The 19,009-nt window shown below is 34.9% G+C and overlaps 1 protein-coding gene across 1 annotated transcript in view; it reads right to left on the reverse strand.

Moving 5' to 3' along the window:
- Nucleotides 1-275: 275 nt before the first annotated feature.
- The window catches only part of Prp8 (pre-mRNA processing factor 8), a 93,897-nt gene continuing 75,163 nt past the window's right edge, over nt 276-19,009 (reverse strand). Inside the window, exons 35-42 of the mRNA XM_081771227.1 lie at nt 15,320-15,493; nt 12,724-12,917; nt 10,718-10,933; nt 9,412-9,577; nt 8,061-8,264; nt 7,281-7,405; nt 2,954-3,108; nt 276-721 (exon numbers count right to left, since the gene is read on the reverse strand). Coding sequence (XP_081627353.1) covers nt 567-721; nt 2,954-3,108; nt 7,281-7,405; nt 8,061-8,264; nt 9,412-9,577; nt 10,718-10,933; nt 12,724-12,917; nt 15,320-15,493 — 1,389 coding nt within the window. The 3' untranslated portion in view covers nt 276-566. The remainder of the gene's footprint in view (nt 722-2,953; nt 3,109-7,280; nt 7,406-8,060; nt 8,265-9,411; nt 9,578-10,717; nt 10,934-12,723; nt 12,918-15,319; nt 15,494-19,009) is intronic.

Raw genomic sequence — 19,009 nt, forward strand, 5'->3', positions numbered from 1 at the left:
TTTCTTTTCTAAGTAAAAATCAATTGAGTGAAAGAATTTTCAGTTTTCTGTACACTACGGAGAACGTGGTTTGTGTGTGCAGAACGTACACTTATATACCTGTCCAATTCAATTCAGAAATTATTTACAAAACCTTAGCTGAACTTACTGACTGCAGAATTCTTCCATTCAACTGAATAGTAAGGATCATATTTTATTTTTCTGTAAGGGGGAATCCACCTTTCAACGAGACAGTCCATTCACAACTAAAGATAGAAGCAATTATTGCCTCAATATACAATATAAAATCCTCTTTATTGGAACTAAGTGCATATTATCACAATATACATTTTACTATCATCATTAACACATAATGATGAAGAATAGTCTTCCAACACTTGAAATATCCAGTGACATTTATAATACAACCACATTTCGCACGGAAATCAAACAATAAAATATTAACAAAGGTGAATGTAAGTCCACTCACTCAGTTCTATTCAGTAAATCTTTTATGTATTCCTTTCTTCCATTTGCGTATGTACATTTTGTTTTGCACTTATTGAGTGTTCAACACACAAGAACATTTAAGCATACAAATCCTCCCGATCAGCACCCACCCCTTCTCCATCTTCCAATGAGGAGAAATTGAGGAAGTGAGCTGGTCGATGAATCTCATGATAAAATTCCTTTGGATTCGCCAACTGTAACTCATATTTCATATTTGGATCATGTCTCACACCTGCAATGAAAAATAAAAACAAGTGGTCAGTTCATTAACTTTACACAATATTATTTTACGAGCTTTCGAAAATAATTAATTCTCCCCCCCCCCCGCCTCTCTAGTAACTTTCTCTCATGCTGTCAGTTACATGTAAAGAACAACAGAACGAATAAAATGGGATAGCCACGCAAGGAGGTTACTGAAAGTATACACATAGCAAAAGTGTGAGAGATTGATATCACTCATAAAAGCCTCGTGTAAATTTTTTAATTTTTTTTTTATTATTATTTTTACTTTTAACAAAAGCAACAGATGTTACACGGTAGTTTTATTTTATCGCTGTCTGTATCCTTGTAACCTGTTTTATATTTATCTTTTGTCCAGAAGTCACGTGATGACTTGGAATATGAACTTTGGAAAAGCAGACAGTATTAAATACACTAAAGTTTAGAGTTATATTCCATGGTTAGCACTTTCCAATAATATATATTTTACTACCATCCACTTATACGCTGTGATCCACTCCCAGTATCGAATATAAGACCCGCATTCAAGAGAGTACATTAGAACAGTTCAAGTAAAATTATTACAACCTAAGCACCATCCGAAACATCTAAATATACATACAACCCCGCCATATATATTCAAGCAAATACTTTGGAAATGTAATAATAAATGGCACAAAGTTATGCTCTTTACGCTACACGAGATTCAACTAGTTATGAAAGAATTGGTGGAATGAAAGTGTACGAGGAAACGGAAGAATCTGTGTAAACCCACGATAACGATGTTGTCCACATAGTCCGAGATCGAATTAGAGACCATTTACATCACAGATGACCACTAACATTACTGTGCTCCCTTCCCATGTATAAATTTTGGATTTAAAAAAAAATATATATTGAAAATGTAACTCCAATTCTCGATTTATTCCGACTTAGAACCCTTAAAAGCATAACACTGGGTACTACGTGTTACTTTGGAGAAATCTAAAGCAGAAAAGAATTTTTTAACATGGAGCTGAATTATTTTCATTGATAATAAAACAAAGAACGTTTTCCATAAAATACTACTATATATATATATATGTGTGTGTGTGTGTGTGTGTGTGTGTATGGGGTGTCTCAAAAGTTTCCTGACATAGGGCAACTCTGTTATTATCAGAGTTACAATAAAATGTAAGAGGGGAAACCATCTCCAAATGTGTGAAATCTTTGAGTTTAACGCCCCACGGTTATGCCGGTTAGGCTAAAGGAGACGGTGATGATGAGTAATGAATGAAATGGTGGAATGAAGAAAGTGGGAGGAAACGGGAGAACCCCGAGAAAACCCACGCACACGGTGTTTGTCCACCACAAAGTTCACTTCGCGTGGGCTGGGATCGAACCCGGAACCACAAGCACCAGAGGTGAACGCTCTACCACTGAGCCACCGCGGGCCCCTCCAAATATGTGGTCTTCAATCTGAAGTGAAGGAATTTTTTAAATCAAACGAGCCGTTTGGGCTGTATACTCTTTATGCGCCCAATGTTAAATGAAAATTCAACGTTATCATTTACCTGGACCCACAACATAAGTGAATGAAGTTACTGTTTTTTTACGCTAACGTGTCGATGGCCAGCCCCATTCACCTACTCTTACAAGATTTATTTACCTCCCGGTAAATGAAAACGTTGCATTTTCATTAAACATTAGACGCATAAAGAGAGTACAGCCCATACGGCTCATCCGCTTTAAAGAATTCTTTCACTTTATATTGAAGTCCTCATATTTGGAGAATCCACAGATGCACATTGTTTACTTTACATTTTGCAAATCTTCCGTGTGAATTCTGAAGATATACAACTTTTAAAGAAAATAGTGCACACTAATATACTGTTTAAAACTGGTTTCTTTTCCTGTTTCAGTTCTCTCCACGGTACTGCCGCCTCTTAGGCTGTATGTGGCATGTCTCAGTTAGAGCGAGAGAAATATCTTACTTCGGCGGTTTAACAACTCTGTCATATAAGCACCGAAGTAAATTAAGACAAAAGATATTGGACATATCAGACATACAAAAATCTACTTACTAACTGAATACTTCAATTGTTCGATATTAACACTTACAAGATGAAGATCTTTGTAGTTTTCACCATCATTTGAGCATTTCAAGCTTCAGCAATTGCTTGTCTAGCCAAACGTGAAAATACTTAGTAAATACGTTTTTTTTTTTTTTCTTTCTTAAAGTAGAAGTACATATGCAATTTCTTACCCATGAAATTGTAATTCCAAGATCCTTGGGCAGGAACCATGAAAAATCCCAAAAATCTGTCCGAAAGCAACATTTGCACTTTCTCATAGTGACTGGGTAAATATCCCTTTGGGTTATTTCCTTTATCCGTGTTCTGCCGGCCCCACTCATAACCACTGTAAATAAAATCAGTAACAATCAATAAATTTTATGCTAGCTCAATATTCAAACAATCTTTTATGTAGTTTATTTTCTATATGGATTACGTAATTTACTTTTTATAAAAAATACAGGCTTGCTAATCAGCATCTAGCACGTTTTCTGATAATGTATAACATTATAGTCTATAATTTATATCCGATTAAGACGCAGAGGTCATACATTCGCCTTAATCGGAAAAAGTTTCGGTCCTTTTCCAGCACAAATGCTAGTAAAAGGTTGACTTACACCCTAATGTACGAGCCAAACAACATGTACTGCCACATCAGAGAACGAACCCGAGTACCGCACCAGAGGCAAGAACGTTGACAATTTAGCCACAACACTGAAGTTGTTGATTTTTATCATATTCGCATCCAAAAATTATTTCTTACAAACGGCTGGATTGAGAGTATCAAGCATCACCAGGAACAAACAGTCTATTCGCACAAGCTTCGACATAAATTTGTGAATTTCCGCTAAGACAGTTTAAAGCTGTGAAGTCTTAAAGTACAGTGCAAGCTAACTTGTGCAATTTATTCTTAATCTGGAATTGAATCTGGAATCGTGTTTAGAGATAAACAGTCCAGAAAGGGTGAACTATGATGGTTATTCTTCATGATTTCTGCGCGTAATCCTAGTAATAAACGGCGAACGTATGAGTCTGTATGTCATGCTAATAGATGTTCCTTGAATAATTACATAAATATGGTATGGAGTTTGGGGTAGTTAGTGGGAAGCTTTAAAAATAAATAAATAAATAAATGTAAAATATTAAAGCTTTAAGCACAATTTAAACTTACAGTGGGGCGAGGGTTGAGATGAACAGAACTAACACCAATAATAATAAACTACTATGTTTTTGCACTTTGTCAATCCTTATCCCAATTACTGAGCAATTATGCCATACAACACAAAATATGTCCTTTACATGAAAACAAGTTTTTCTTAAGTATTTCTGTATAAGAAAACCAAATCTGTAATTACCTTTTATGTAGCATATGTTATTTTTTTGAAAAATTGAGACGTATGTAATTTAAATACGGTCAGACACTCGTATAAACATCCTTGTGACAATATTTCTTCCCTACACAGATATTATATATATATATATATATAGATAGATAGATATATGCATGCTATTTGTAGAGGGAGATTCTCCCTTATGCCCTGAATTACTCGCTCACTGCATAAGACAGTTTTTCACATACTGCACCTAACAGCTTATTTTCATTGCAGGTAGCTAAATTAACATATAGTGATTAGTCTGTTTACAAACTGGTACTGCCTAGCAGTAGATTTTTAGCGCTGAAGAAACATTTATTTTACGTGCAGTAGAGTACAAGTCCTGTGCTTGGAAAATTGAATCTGATCTACTTTCTTATGTATACGGTGTCGTTTAGTTAAAAAGGCATATTAACTGTACTACTAGGTTAAGTCCTAGGCACCACACATATGATCCAAGAGTTTTGTAATGTGTTCCACGAACTTGAGAAACTGGCTAAAATGAAAAGGAGTCCTATGAAATACGCTGTTTCTATTATTTGGCGCGAACCAATAGATCATGCAACAGACTGTTACTTTACGTGTCTGGTGTGGAGGCCTTTGTCTAAATCTAATCATCAGCTTACTCAGTATTCTAATTTAAAGTAAAATATTGGACCATCTGCGCATAATGATCTTCCACTACTTAAACCTCCACTAATACTACACTGATTCTGAAAAAAGATACCTTGAACGTCCCAAATAACACGAAAGATGCAGACTTTCATCCCAATCATACCTAATTTGATCACATATGAAGAGGTTAACGATCTTGTACGGAACTTAAATCTTTCTAAAACAAAAGTGGAATTGTTGGAGGCCGCTAACTTCTTTCTTATTTCATCATCCATCTGCTGTTTGCAACCTGTCATAATCTTTTAGAAGACGACTCCTTTGTCTCCTAATCTGTAGAGCGAAAAGGCGCACTTTCGTGTCTCCAATCACGTTTATTTGTAGCCTTTTTCTAATATTACACGAAGTTAGGCTTGTATATGTTGGCTAGCGACAAGGCTAGAGCGATTCTAGTACATGAACAAAGGACACACGAAAGCTTTCGTTCTCGACTGTTTTCTCCGTAAATATGAAGGACGCATTTTATATTGTGTACAGGAAAATTCTTGAAGAAATTTCGTATAACAATAATGTAAACTCACAATTAGTATAAATCATACCACTAAACACATAGAAGTACTCTTTAAAATAAAAGTTTAATTTTACCTCAAATATTACAAGAACATACTTGGAATTTTCGCCACCATAAAAATTTTGTGTTAAAAGTGAAGCACATATTTGTTTTGTGTGATAGTTAGTTATTTTCTTTAGAACATGCTTTTAAGATAAAACAAAACTTAAGTAAATTATGTGTAAGTGTGTGTGCGTTTGGAATCGAATCCCTGCACATACAAATAAAAGTAGCTTCAGTGTTTGCTCTTTAGTCACATTTTTGTTACTGGTTTCTTATTCACTTCTACACTTGATATTTGTATTCTTCTCTGTTGTAGGTCATTTGTTCTTGTGATCTATTTGTCATTTGAGATGATAAACAATTTGGTAGTTTCATCTCGAAAAAAAAAAAAGTTTTACGTCCCACGGTTATGTCGGTTAGACTAAAGGAGACGGTGATGAAGAGAGATGAGTGAAATAGTGGAATGAAGAAAGTGAGAGGAAACAGGAGAACCCCGAGAAAGCCCACGAGCACGGTGTTTGTCCACCACAAAGTCCACACGGCGCGAGCGGGATCGAACCAGGGACCCCAAGCACCGGAGGTGAACGCTCTACCACTGAACCACCGCGCTTTCATATCGCAGTTCATTGTCTAGTTAATTGTGGCAAAAACGAGCTACAACATAAAAAAGACTGTCTCAGAACACAGGACCTTGCAATCCTGACATAGCTTGAATAATACTTTTGTCTACCCCCCCCCCCCCTTCCGACTCTGATTTGCCTCAATGTTACACAATGGTGTTGATGTACGGACCGTATTGATGGCCGCATCGAGTGATGATTCCGGAGAATGGCTTGAGGAGAATTCCCCAACCAAGCCACAAAATTCTTCATCGGGGCCGTATCCTATCGCCCTCAACGTAGATTTCCAGTATTTCCATAGTACTACTTTTGAACCCAATGTATCAAACTCAATTTCAAGAATTCTGAATATACATCCAAAGCGATTGATTTCTGTCTTTACCGCGAGTTTCATTTAATTGTCCCTTAACCTCTTAACTGCCAATGACGATTAACTCGTCATGAGAATTTCGCTTGTGTTTGCAGTCTGACGACTACGTTCGTCATATTAAGATTCGTATTGGGGGTGACGAATTAATAATTATTGTATTGGGCATGGCGTGGAATGTGAAACTCATAGATTTCATTTCATTTCGTATGTATTTTTAACAAATTTATTCCCCATTGAGATGCATCTTTCTCATTTGGAAATTCCCAGTTAACAGGTTAAAAAGAAAACAATTACGAACATCTAGTGTCTGAGTGCAGGTTTTAACATATATAAAACTAAAGCCTGCCCCCCTCCCCCCCACTCACACAAAATTAAATCTTTTAAGTTTTACGTCCCACGGTTATGTAGGCTAGGTTAATGGAGAAGGTGATGATGAGAAATCAATGAAATGGTGAAATGAAGAAGTGGGAGGAAGCGGGAGAACCCCGAGAAAACCTACGCACACGGTATTTGTCCACCACAAAATTCACTTGGCGCGAGCTGGGATCGAATCAGAAACCCCATGCATCAGAGGTGAACGCTTTACCACTGAGCCACCGCGGCCTCCCTGTCCCACAAAAAGAGGACACACGTAAAATAGCACTGCCTTTCTCATATTAGCTAAATAAAAAGTATTAAACCAATTTAACAGATGATGTAACGTTGAATGTTTTGCTATCCTAAATAACTTGCTAACTAGAAATACAAATCACTGAACAAAACAATGTTTATTTAAAAAAATAATAACTCTGTAGGTTTCGCCAACTAACTGAACATATTGGCTTCATCAGACACTTCACAGACAGTGTTAGTTGGCGAAATTGTTACACAGTTATTATTTTTTAAAATAAACGCTGCTTTGTTTAACTGATTTGCTTGTCTTATAATTACCTTGGAGTCAATTTGTACGCCGTCAAGGAACAAGAGCCAGGTGTGAAACTGCAAGTTATAATAATCGTTTTCTCTCCATCCCAAACAGAGTTGTCAGCCATTACTTTAGCATGAGTTGTAATATCCTAAAAATAAATAGCACACTTTAGAGAAAATTCACTATTTTATCTGTTTATAATTATAATTCTACTTTTGCCATAGTCTTAACTTCCACCAGCTACACCAGTAACTTATGAAATGTTATGTAACATATATACAGTCTTGTTAAAAAAAGACCTGGCCACCCACGTCTTTGAGAAACGCTGGATCCACATTTGGAATGAAGTCAAATAAATATTGACTTTATTTGGCCAACTGAAATCTTTATTTACAGACGAATTTGAATTTCTTCCGCACGGATGCCAAAATGTAACCTTTTAAAGAGAGGTGGGTGGCCAAGATTTTTTGAACAAGATTGTACTTACATCTATGTATCACTGTCACCTGACTAATGAATTACTAACATTCAGCTTTATGAGTCAAACAGATATATTTATTAGACAGAAAATAGCGTTATTACATTGTACATGAATTACATACGATTAGTATCTTGTATAAAGTAGATTCTGGGGCAAATAACTGAAAGAGGAAATCGCATAGAGAATAATGGGTCTCGGTATACAAAACTATAGGAAACTTTCATGTTTATTCCTTATTCGAACTTTACTTTTTGTCTATTTAAAGAGACATGTATAGATACAGAAATACAAACAGGATTGATAAGCAAAAGGATATAAATACCTGTGGAGACAATTGTGGCAATTCATTGGGCTGTGTGTGGATCCATCCCAACGGCTCCATTTCTTTCAAATACTGATGATTTGGCAACTGACCAGGTAGATGCACTGTTTGGTGAGTTCCCCACTGAGGTGGCATCACAATACAACGAATTTCCTTCACTTGAGGATTATCAGGTGGACTTATTCCATACAAATACCCTGCAATCTTCATAAAAACACATATGGTAAATTAAAATATATATATATATGATACATTTATATTATTGAGCTAGGCAAGCGAAACTTACGTGAACATTTATGCGCTTCTTTGAAACCACTTATCTGGAAAACAATGTGTGTAACACGGGACAAATTACGCATATCCATGACGATGATGTTGGTCATGGTGTACATTTCTTTGATGCAAGATGCTATGATTACTCACGTCTTTAAGAAATAATGCTGTTCCTCATATCAACATTAATTATCCCACGAATATTTAAGACAGAATGACAAAACTCTGAATGTAAATTGTCACATGCTTTATAACGGTTTACACGCGCGGGGTAATAATTTGTCATATCCTTAGAAGTTGTGTCTAACAGCCGTTCCTTTCTGACCGCACTAATATTGTTTTAAAGCAAGATGGTTACAATCAACTATACAATAGTGGTAAAAAAAAAATCTACCTCAATACACTCTGCATACACTCTAATACATCTCCATTCCTTTCTGATCGAAGTAAGATACAGACGGTTTCATTTGCATCAGGCAAGCTTTGCATGGTGATAGTGATAGGCAGAATTTGATTGCTCATTTCAATTTGCATAATAATAATAATAATAATAATAATAATAATAATAATAATAATAATAATAATAATAATAATAATAATAATAATAATTAGAAATAAATATTTCCTACACAAAGTTGAAAAAAATATATTTCGCAAATGAATTTTCAAAAAATGAATTTACGATAATACTATAACAGCTAATAAAGATGTTACCTGAATGCGAAATGTTTATATTTTAAAATATACATACACCATGCATTTAGATCAAAAATGTTTTAACAATACATTTAACAAGTTTTATACGAATATAAAAGAAATATACACTGACAAGGTAATACACAAGTATTACTGAGAGTATAGTTACGTGATGGTATCGATAGTTACAATATTGAAACAGTCAAATGTTTTTTTTTTTTCTTTCTTTTTATGAGCTGTACAGTTACTTGTAAATGTGGATTTCATTTATATATGTATAAAATTATCTACTCAAGATCAAGATGTCACTCACTAAAGATTAAAAAGTTTGTTTTACTTTAGTAAGCATTTATACAATATCTTTATTTACAAACTAACTTACCTGTGCTCTCAAATCGGAGATCGTAACAAACTTCTTCAACACATTCTTTGGCAGTATGTAGGTGTACCCTGTCTCCTTAATATCATCCGAAGACACGTAAATGTGATTTGTTCGCAGATGAAGATTAGTTGCAGAAATAGCTCTTACTCTCCATTCTGTCTTCGAACTGAAATACAAAATGTAAATTTGAAAACATCCATTCATGCACTGCAGGATATCAACAATTTTTTAAGGATAATGCTGATTGATTTTATAATTGCTACGAAATCTTTTATCTGAATAGTAAAGTTATAAGCAGGGCCCGGATATTGTTGACAAGTCAACTTTTTTTTTCTTACGCATAGGATAAGGCAACTTCAAATAAAAACGTTATCCATCAACTCAAGGTTCTAAAAGTGTATTGTTTTAGGGTCAACTTTTGGTCACTTTTTGCCTTTTTGAAGTTTCAGGTCATTTTTTAATATTTTAAGGTAACTTTCAGTCCATTTATGGTCTTTTTAATCTTTCTTCTTCTACATAAGAAACTCTTAAATTGAACACTGTTTACGGATTTGAAAAATAGAAAGTTGTATCTTTTCCTTCTTCCTGACTATTAGGGTGGAAAACTGCATTTATAAAAAGCTAATGAACACTAAGCTGTAGCTGGTTGATTAGGGGTAAGGATTGGTACGTGTCCAAACAGATGGCGTTTGATTATTGACCACAAAGGATGTGATCACGAGAATAACTAAAAGTGGATTAGAAGACTTACAGATTTTAAACAGTTTTTTTTTTTTTATCTATTATTCTCATGTATTCAGTCTACACTTGCGAACTTCTATTCTTTAAGTGTGCTCCTAGTTTCAATTCGGGAGTGAAGTGACGCTTTCAATACGTAAAATGCCGTACAATGGCCTGATCAATAGACTGCAACTAACTGAAACAAAATTTTTGAGAATGAGTGAGAAGTGACAATTAAAATCCAATACATATTCAAAAAATGACAATGTTTAACGAAATAAACGTTTAAAAAAACGTAAATTTTAAGGTCAATTTTTGTGAATTTTAGGGTCATTTTACAGGAATTTTAGTGTCATTTTATAGGTCACTTTTTAGAAAATTTTAGGTCAACAAGATCCGGGCCCTGGTTATAAGCAATGCCTGCTACTTAAGGAGAATTACATTTTAGTTCATCTTTAACACACTAATATAAATTAGAAGATCGCAGCAAAATCTAAGATAGCAAATTTTTAATGCAAATATACTGCACGGCACAAACAATGAGATCAAAATCCCATTTAACTTTAGAATTTACAAATTAACTCACCTAAATGTTTGTGTCTCATAATTGGAAGTAGTGCTGGTGATAATCTCATCGCCATGCTTGTTGACCGTTCGTGTTGTTGTGGCCGTTAGCTGCGACTGCTCCTTTGTTTGTTTCTCGATTTCAGCGATCTGTTGTCTCTGGGCAGATGGAGCGCTAATCTCCATTCCAAGAATAATGTCTCGGATTTCAGACTGGGTCAACGACGCAACGTTCACGCTAAAAAGAGGAAAAAGTACTCATTATCATGGAACAACCACAAATAATATTTCTTCTTTTACGACAGTTACAATACTTCTAGAATAAATAAGATTGTAGTCATCGTTCCCGCAGAAATGAAAACCGTAAAGAAAGCACTTAAAATAGATTTAAAAAATGAAATGAAATATTTAACTTTTACGTCCCACGTTTATGCCGGCTAGGCTAAAAAAGACGGGGATGATGAGAAATAAATGAAATGGTGGAATGAAGAAAGTGGCAGGAAATGGGAGAATCCCGAGAAAACACGCACACTATGTTTGTCCACCACAAAGCTCACTTAAAAATAGATGAAACTAATGATGTCAATATGATATAATTTTCACATAGCTTATACATTCGTAATGAAGACAAGTTCTGAATTAATTTCCCTGCAAGGTATTCAAAATGAAATTAAATCTTTGTTTAACGTCCCTCGATGATGCCCTTTAGGCTAAGGAAGACGGATGAATAGAGGAAAAACTTGATGGAATGAAAATGTGGGAGTAAACGGGAGTACCCCGAGAAAACCCACAAACTTACTTGATCAGCGACCGAACTAGGGATCCCATGCAGCAGAGGCAAGCACTCTACTACTAAGCCACAATCCCCCTGCATGGTATTCGAAAATGATCAATTCCTTACTTTCAACGAATTTCTGTATACGCTTTCCTATATCTATATATATACATATTTAATTATCAGTTCCAAATTCTCCAGCTCGGATCAACCTAATTTCTTTATTCTCTACATTGATGTGTGCGTAATATCGAATGAAGCATGCATTAAGCAATATTATTTCCAAGCACTCCATAAATGAAATACCGTATTTACGTGATTCTAAGACGCACTTTTTTTTTTTTTTTGTCGTCGATTTTTTCCGTCCAAAATCAAGGTGCGTCTTAGATTTGAATTATGTAAATTTAGGCCAGATTAGACGAAGTTTTGCCAAAAATTGCTAGTCCTGTTAGTACAATTTTGTATGGAATGTGTATTTTGTGTGTACGAACAGATTGCAGAAATTCGTACATTTTACGCGAAATAAAAACCCTTTAAATTTATCTTGCAAACCAGTGGCAAATGAAAAAGATGAATCTGTACCGCAATTACATTACGAAAAAAAGTACCAGCAGATACACATGAATATACCGTAAATTCCAGTAGCAAGTACAAGGTTTCTTTTTTTCCCGTAACATTATTTGTTTTCCCATGTTTATTTATCTTTTTTTTATTCAAAGTCAACGCAATTTTTTTTTTTTTTTTCATTTACGCCAAGAGTGTGTCTTATAATCGAGGATTGTTTTCAATTTTTCCTTAAAAAATTTGGGGTGAGGTTTACATTTGAGGGCATCTTAGATTCGCGTAAATACGCGAGTCTTACTCTTCAGAGAGGATACGACAAAAGAAACAGCCATTCATTTGAATAGGTTTATCTAAATTATGTATGATACATAATGACAAGCAATAATTATATTACTGATGCTGCACTTTTGTAATCTTATATTTGTTGAAAAATCAATATCAACCTACTCACTGGTTTCTATCACTAAATATTGCGAGTTGGAGAAGATACGCTAGTAGGAACAAAGACGGTATATAAATAAAAATGAAAGGAACATGCAGGGTATTTACTTTTTATGAAGGAATATGAATATTGACTTTTATGGAAACTGCTAACTAAACAAACAAACGAGCTTAAAAAGCAAGAACATGTATTTATTACCTCCACAATAGAAAAAAATCGTCGTTAAAGCATATGTGAATATACTCACTTGTTCTTCTTGCCATAGTCAGCCAAAATCAGATCTTTCAGCTGCACCTCAACTTTGATCCACTCTTCGTCTGTCAACGTAGGCCAAATATGATGTGGCTCTGTGATTGTTGTCTTATCAGGCTTCAGGATTACTTTTGTTCTTTCCGTATTTACGTGCAAAGCCCTTAAGATGAGGATCAGTCTTGAGAAGGCCTACAACAGCAATAGGCAAATGTAACTTTAAACCCTAATACTAATATAAAGATCAAATATTGTCATCCGTATGTTGCGTTAAAGGATATTATATAAATTATTATATTTTACGAGTATGTAAGTTAGTGCGTACATACATGCATTGAATATAAGAAAAAATCTGGAAAGAGAAAACACGCTGCTTTCCAATACGTTTTGAACAGAAATGTTACAGCCTACTTTCATACACCATAATATTAGAGTAATTTTAATTCGATATTGGATATACTAGGGTAATAAAATCTTACTTATCACTTTTATTTGAGAATTATGTGAACATTTTTAAAAATATTAATTTCGGATTAGAATTATTTATTTTAGACATAAAATACTACTTTATAAAACCAGATAATATTATGGAATATTCTCCATTACCAGCTTTGCCTACATATAATATACAGGGTGAATCAAAATAAGTGTTATAAGCCAATATCTCGCGAACTATACATCAAATAAGAAAAATGTTTACGGTCAATGTACAATACAGAGGGGCGTAAAAAATGAGTCAAACACGAGGTTCCCCACCCCCATTTTGGGAGGAGGGAGTGTACGTGAAAATTTTTAATTATGTGATACAGGACTATTTTGGGGGGCCATCTTGAAAACGGTGCCCCATATCAAGAATTGTTTCCTCAACAATTGTTCAATTTTCCAAGCTTTTCGAACTAGGTATCACTCGACCTATGTTTCCATTTGAAAATTTCAAGTACACCCCCACCTCCCACAATGGGGGCAGGGGAACTTCGTGTTTGACTCATTTTCTAGGCCCCTCTGTATTGTACATTGATTCTTTAACATTTTTCTTGTTTGATGTATAGCTCGCAAGATATTGGCTTGTAACACTTATTTTGACTTACCCTGTATGTATATACATATACTGTAATTAAATAATAAACTAATCGCTGAGCAAAGCAAACAATTTTATTATAGAACTAATATCTCGTGACAGTTTTGTCAACTAAACCTGATGAAGCCAAGTGGTAAGTTGGCGAAACTGTCGCAAGATATTAGTTTTATAATAAAATTGGTTAGCATTGCTCAGCGATTAGTTTTATTATTATTTACTTACAACATTATGGAGCAAGCGCGCAAAACATGTTATATACATTGATTTCTATTACTTATCTCTTTGCCGAATAGAACTCCATATATCGATTGCATTCGACAATAACGCATATCTTCGTGTATCGAGTAAAAACACGAGGGGGAACGGTTTTGAAGAACTATTTTTAGGGAGGAACAGAATATTTTACTTCAAAAGTCTACTAAAAAATCAACCACTGTAAACTCTCGTTATCTTAGTCTTGAAACTTCATTTTCTTTACTTTCGTTTTCAATTCATTACAACTGCAATCAGTGTTAACTGAATACGACTTTTATTATTATTATTATTATTAAAAATCACCAGTAGATATTGATGTATATACACTTGTCCAATGTATGAAATCCTGAATTTTAAGAGTGCTGCGTTCTATTAAAATCTTGTGTGTGAGAGAGAAAAAAAACTAACTTGGCGCAACAGCCTTAGCGGATCAGGGTAACCAACCGCTTGAGGTTCTCAATTAACTCCCAAATTGTCGTCACGATGCTGGGTGGACGCCGAAATGGCAACATCACCTGATAAGTACGAAGGTCACCCATTTTTCCTTTGACCAGACTTGGCACTGCTTTACTTAGCTGATCTCATGCGAAGCGGTATACTAGTGGGCTCGAGCGTTGTCATCAAAATTCTGTGAATACCTTATACACTTGTATTCAGCCATTGTTAATGATCTTATCTTAATCTTGCTATCGAAACTCAAGGAAGATTTCTTCAAAAACTATTTTCCTGACTTTTGAAATCCCACAGCATATGAACTTTGAACTCTATAAACACGCATCAGTTATATCTGAATTCCTGACATGCTCCTTTATTTGTTCGTATGTTTCTTTTGGTTATCCCAATGTAATGTCCTATTGTAGTGTACTGAGTGTACATTCATTATGGCCTCGTACATTTCAGAGCCCGTGTAGTAATATTTATGAGGAACATCCTTACAAAGTTACGATCCTTTTTTAGCTATGACTGGAAAATTCGGAATGTCTAATCTGTATTTTTTCCTTAATTCTTTACTTTGGTATATGTCCCTGACATCGAAACTTGATGTCAAGTAATTCATTTCGCTCTATAACATACTGTACAATTCTTTAAGAAGAATCTCCACATCCACTTACCTTTCCGCTCGATTGATGAAGATATACGCGTGTCGAATGCAACCGATACATGGAATTCTGTTCTGCAGAAAGTGAGAAATTGAAGTTAATTTTTATGATAAACAGTTTATCCATCTTAAAAAATCATATGTAAACGATGATAAATTTACCGTGTAAGATGAAATAGTTTTCAGCCAGTCATCGTATAAATTGAAGAGAACCATCTGAGGTTCGGTGGCCTTCAAAATGAGATCACCAAACTTTTCAACTTTCAGACACGCTTGGAATGGCAATTGCAACTCCGACCCTTTGATCACAATGTTGGGGAAATCCAGCAAGTGCACCTAAAGAAATTGAAAAAATAAAATTAAAAAAAAAAAAATGCTTTGGTGTATCAACACTTCTTATCACTTACTTAGATCTCTTCTAAGAGTTCGACACAACAATTCAAGAAATAAGATTCTGCTATCTTTATATGTAATAAAATGCGTACACAATTACTCTTATCATAGTAAGTGAATGCTACGAATAAGATGTAATGGTAAGAAATATACAATAAGCTCCTTGTTTCAAATAATTCACAACTGAATTTTCAGCTGTATATTTTTAACAATGCCAATAGGAGATTTCATCTACAAAATAAGATTAGTTTCCTTTCTTTAGAGTATATTAAAAATAAAATCACAAAACTAAGCCTGTCGATAGTAGTAACTAGCGATCAAAAGTAAAGTTCTAGGATAATTAATTAAATCAGAAAAGTATTCATCATCCTCTTTCAAACGCTAAATTATATATTTACTGAACGATCATTAATTGCCGAATTTTCGCTGCCATCGTAGCATCATCATCAAGACGGGTAATCATGAAAGTGCCAATGATGTTTCTATACAGAATGCCCATGTCGAGGTCTGATTTCTTTATTTGAATGAAAAAGACTTCATATTTTATATTTCTATAGACGATGAGGACTTTTGACAATTCATATCAATGTTGTTTTGAATTTTTTTGATGGTTCGAGAGACCTGATACTGAAATACTGTTGTATTATGTAATGGTCGTGTATGTTCTATTTCGTCATGTCTGTTTAAGTGCCCTACCATGTCCATGAGACTTGATCGACACCTTTAGAATCCAGCAAATTATCAGTTTCCATTTTGGGTTTTTACTGTAATATGATTAAGATCAAATAAAATAACGGTGTCACTCTTTGAAATTAATAGAATCTTTACCTACTGATATGGCATGAAAAAAATTGAAATAAAATTAAATGAAACTTTTAGTTTTATGTTCCATGATTATGCCCTTCAGGCTGAAAGATACGGATTGTTAATGAAAAAATGAAATGAAATCTTTCAGTTTTACGTCCCACGATTTTGCCGGTTTGGCTAAGGAGACGACGATGATGAGAAATCATAGTGGTGGAATGAAGCAAGTGGGAGGAAACGGGAGAACCCCGAGAAAACCCACGAGCACGGTGTTTGTCCACCATGAAGTCCACACGGCGAGAGCTGGGATCGAATCAGGGACCCCCAAGCACCGGGGGTGAACGCTCTACCACCGCGCCCCTTTGGTTAATGAAAGTGAACTGATGAAATGAATGTGGGAAGAAATGGGGGCTCCAAAAAAAACGAACGGACATGACGTTACCCACCACAAGCTCGCGTGACGAGGATCGAATAAGGGATACCTCGTACCACAGGTGAATTCTCTACTAACATAGCCTTCGTGAGCCTTCTCCTGGGAGAAAACTGTTGTATCCTCCATAATTCTAATTAAATGTTACAGTGTTCATAGATGTATACACTGGATTATCCCCAGGAGCTGTGGTTCAATCCACCTGATCTGAATGCCTGGCACCGACTTCAAAGAGCGAAGAGATATGGTTGGTCAGAAAGCGAACTTGGTAGCGTAGTGGTCAGAGCCCAGCAACGTAAACCGGAGTCTGGGTTTGATTTCGATCCAGTCGAACATTTTTCTCTCTGAAATTTATTGACTTTGCATCTATGAAGAATATGGTGTGGATATTAATAGTAATAATGAACTGTTGAACTTTTATTATTATTATTTTTTTTAATAATAATGATACTCCCTCATTATCTTTGACTACGGTTAAGGCTCTGCGAAACAAATTCTTCCAACGGTTACTTTTCACTTGCCGAATGTGTATGCAGAACTGGGTGTCCACTGTCTTTTCGGAATACATCCGTAACATAGCAGAGAAGAGTTCGGTGAGTAATTGTGACTTTATTTGTAAAACAACTCTTCAACTTATTCATTAACAATGGATATAACCAATATGAAAAAAGAATTTACTATTGAATGTCCGTTTTTTTGTGAACTTTTTATCTTTTTAACGGTGGATTAAAAAAAAACCTTTTAAATAAAATTCTACAATATTTTAGCATTTAACGAAAAAAATCTCCAAAGATCAGTCGATAGATTTCACTGAGTAGAACAAAATGACATGTATCAGTGTAAAAGCTCATGCGTAGTTTGAGAAAATTGAGGTAAGTGAATAATTTTTAAACCAGGGTGTCTACTAAAATTTCAAAATGAAATTTCGTTACATTTTTTTTTTTTTTACAAAACCATAAAATTTCGTAACATTCTCAAGTGCGAATATGGGTGTGAATTAGGCCGAAATTTTCATACATGCGATAAAACCACACTTCGTTTGCGATTTGGTAGCGTCTAAAGCCGACCATTGACATTTTTGGTGGTGAATTTTGACGTTTTATAGAACAAAATTTTCCGGTCTGCATTTATATTTGTACAGATAAAAAAATTGTGACCCAAAAGCTAAATTCCGTGACTTTTTCATGACTTCTGTGACCGACAGGCACCCTGTAAACTGAAAAATTGATGTTGAACAAAAACTACGCAACACACCTAGGTAATAAGGTGAGACTGATACTAAAATATACTATTCATGAGGCTCTTCATTATGACGGTACTGGTAGAGCATTCACCTCTCGTGCGTGGGGTCCCTGGTTCGATCCCTGCTCACACCGATGTGAACTTTGTGGTAAACAAACAAACATCATGTGCGTGGGTTTTCTCGGGGTTCTCCCGTTTCATCCCACTTTCTTCATTCCACCATTGCATTCATTTCTCATCATCAACGTCTTCTTTAGCCTACAAAGCATAAACGTTGGACGTAAAACTGAAAGATTTTCGTTATGACGGTACGTAGTATGGTTAATGAGAAAGAGTCCAAAATTATGATTACCGCTGAAAATTTACTTTTTATGTAATTAAAACGTTTTCGAAAGATAACACTATGTGTATTGAAAGATCACATCGAGCAAATGAGAACAACATGCTTAAGGTTACATTTTGACACGTAGTTTTGAGAAAATCCACAAAAACCAACTTTTAAGGCACTAAAAGGTGTATCGTTCGTTGGCAATAATAATTCTTAGTTCTATTGGAAGACTTTATAGCTATATTTATGTACTGTATATGTAAAAATAATACGCTGTTAAATATCAGATCATGTTCTCTCCTAACAGTGATCCAGACACTCCTACCAGTGATATACATACTCAAAACCGTTACAAACATACTACCTAAATATCTTGCAACATTTGGTTACATTAATTCGATTTTCAGCAATGTTCCTGTATCTTTTACAAAATTAGAAACATGGATAAAAATTTACACAACAGTCAAAATTTCACGATGAATGCTGTTAGAATTTCATAATACCCACCATTTTGATTAATTCCAAAGCACATGGTTTTAAAATCCAATCTTATATATAAAAGAGAACGTACAAATCCTTTGTTCCCTCATCACGCTAATACGGCTGAACCAATTTCTTTCATTTTTGGGGGGTTATTAGGATTTGGACCCTAGAT

Source organism: Thermobia domestica, chromosome 9, assembly GCF_964235325.1.
Source record: "Thermobia domestica chromosome 9, izTheDome1.hap1.1, whole genome shotgun sequence".
In the NCBI taxonomy this organism is placed as follows: Eukaryota; Metazoa; Arthropoda; class Insecta; order Zygentoma; family Lepismatidae; genus Thermobia; species Thermobia domestica.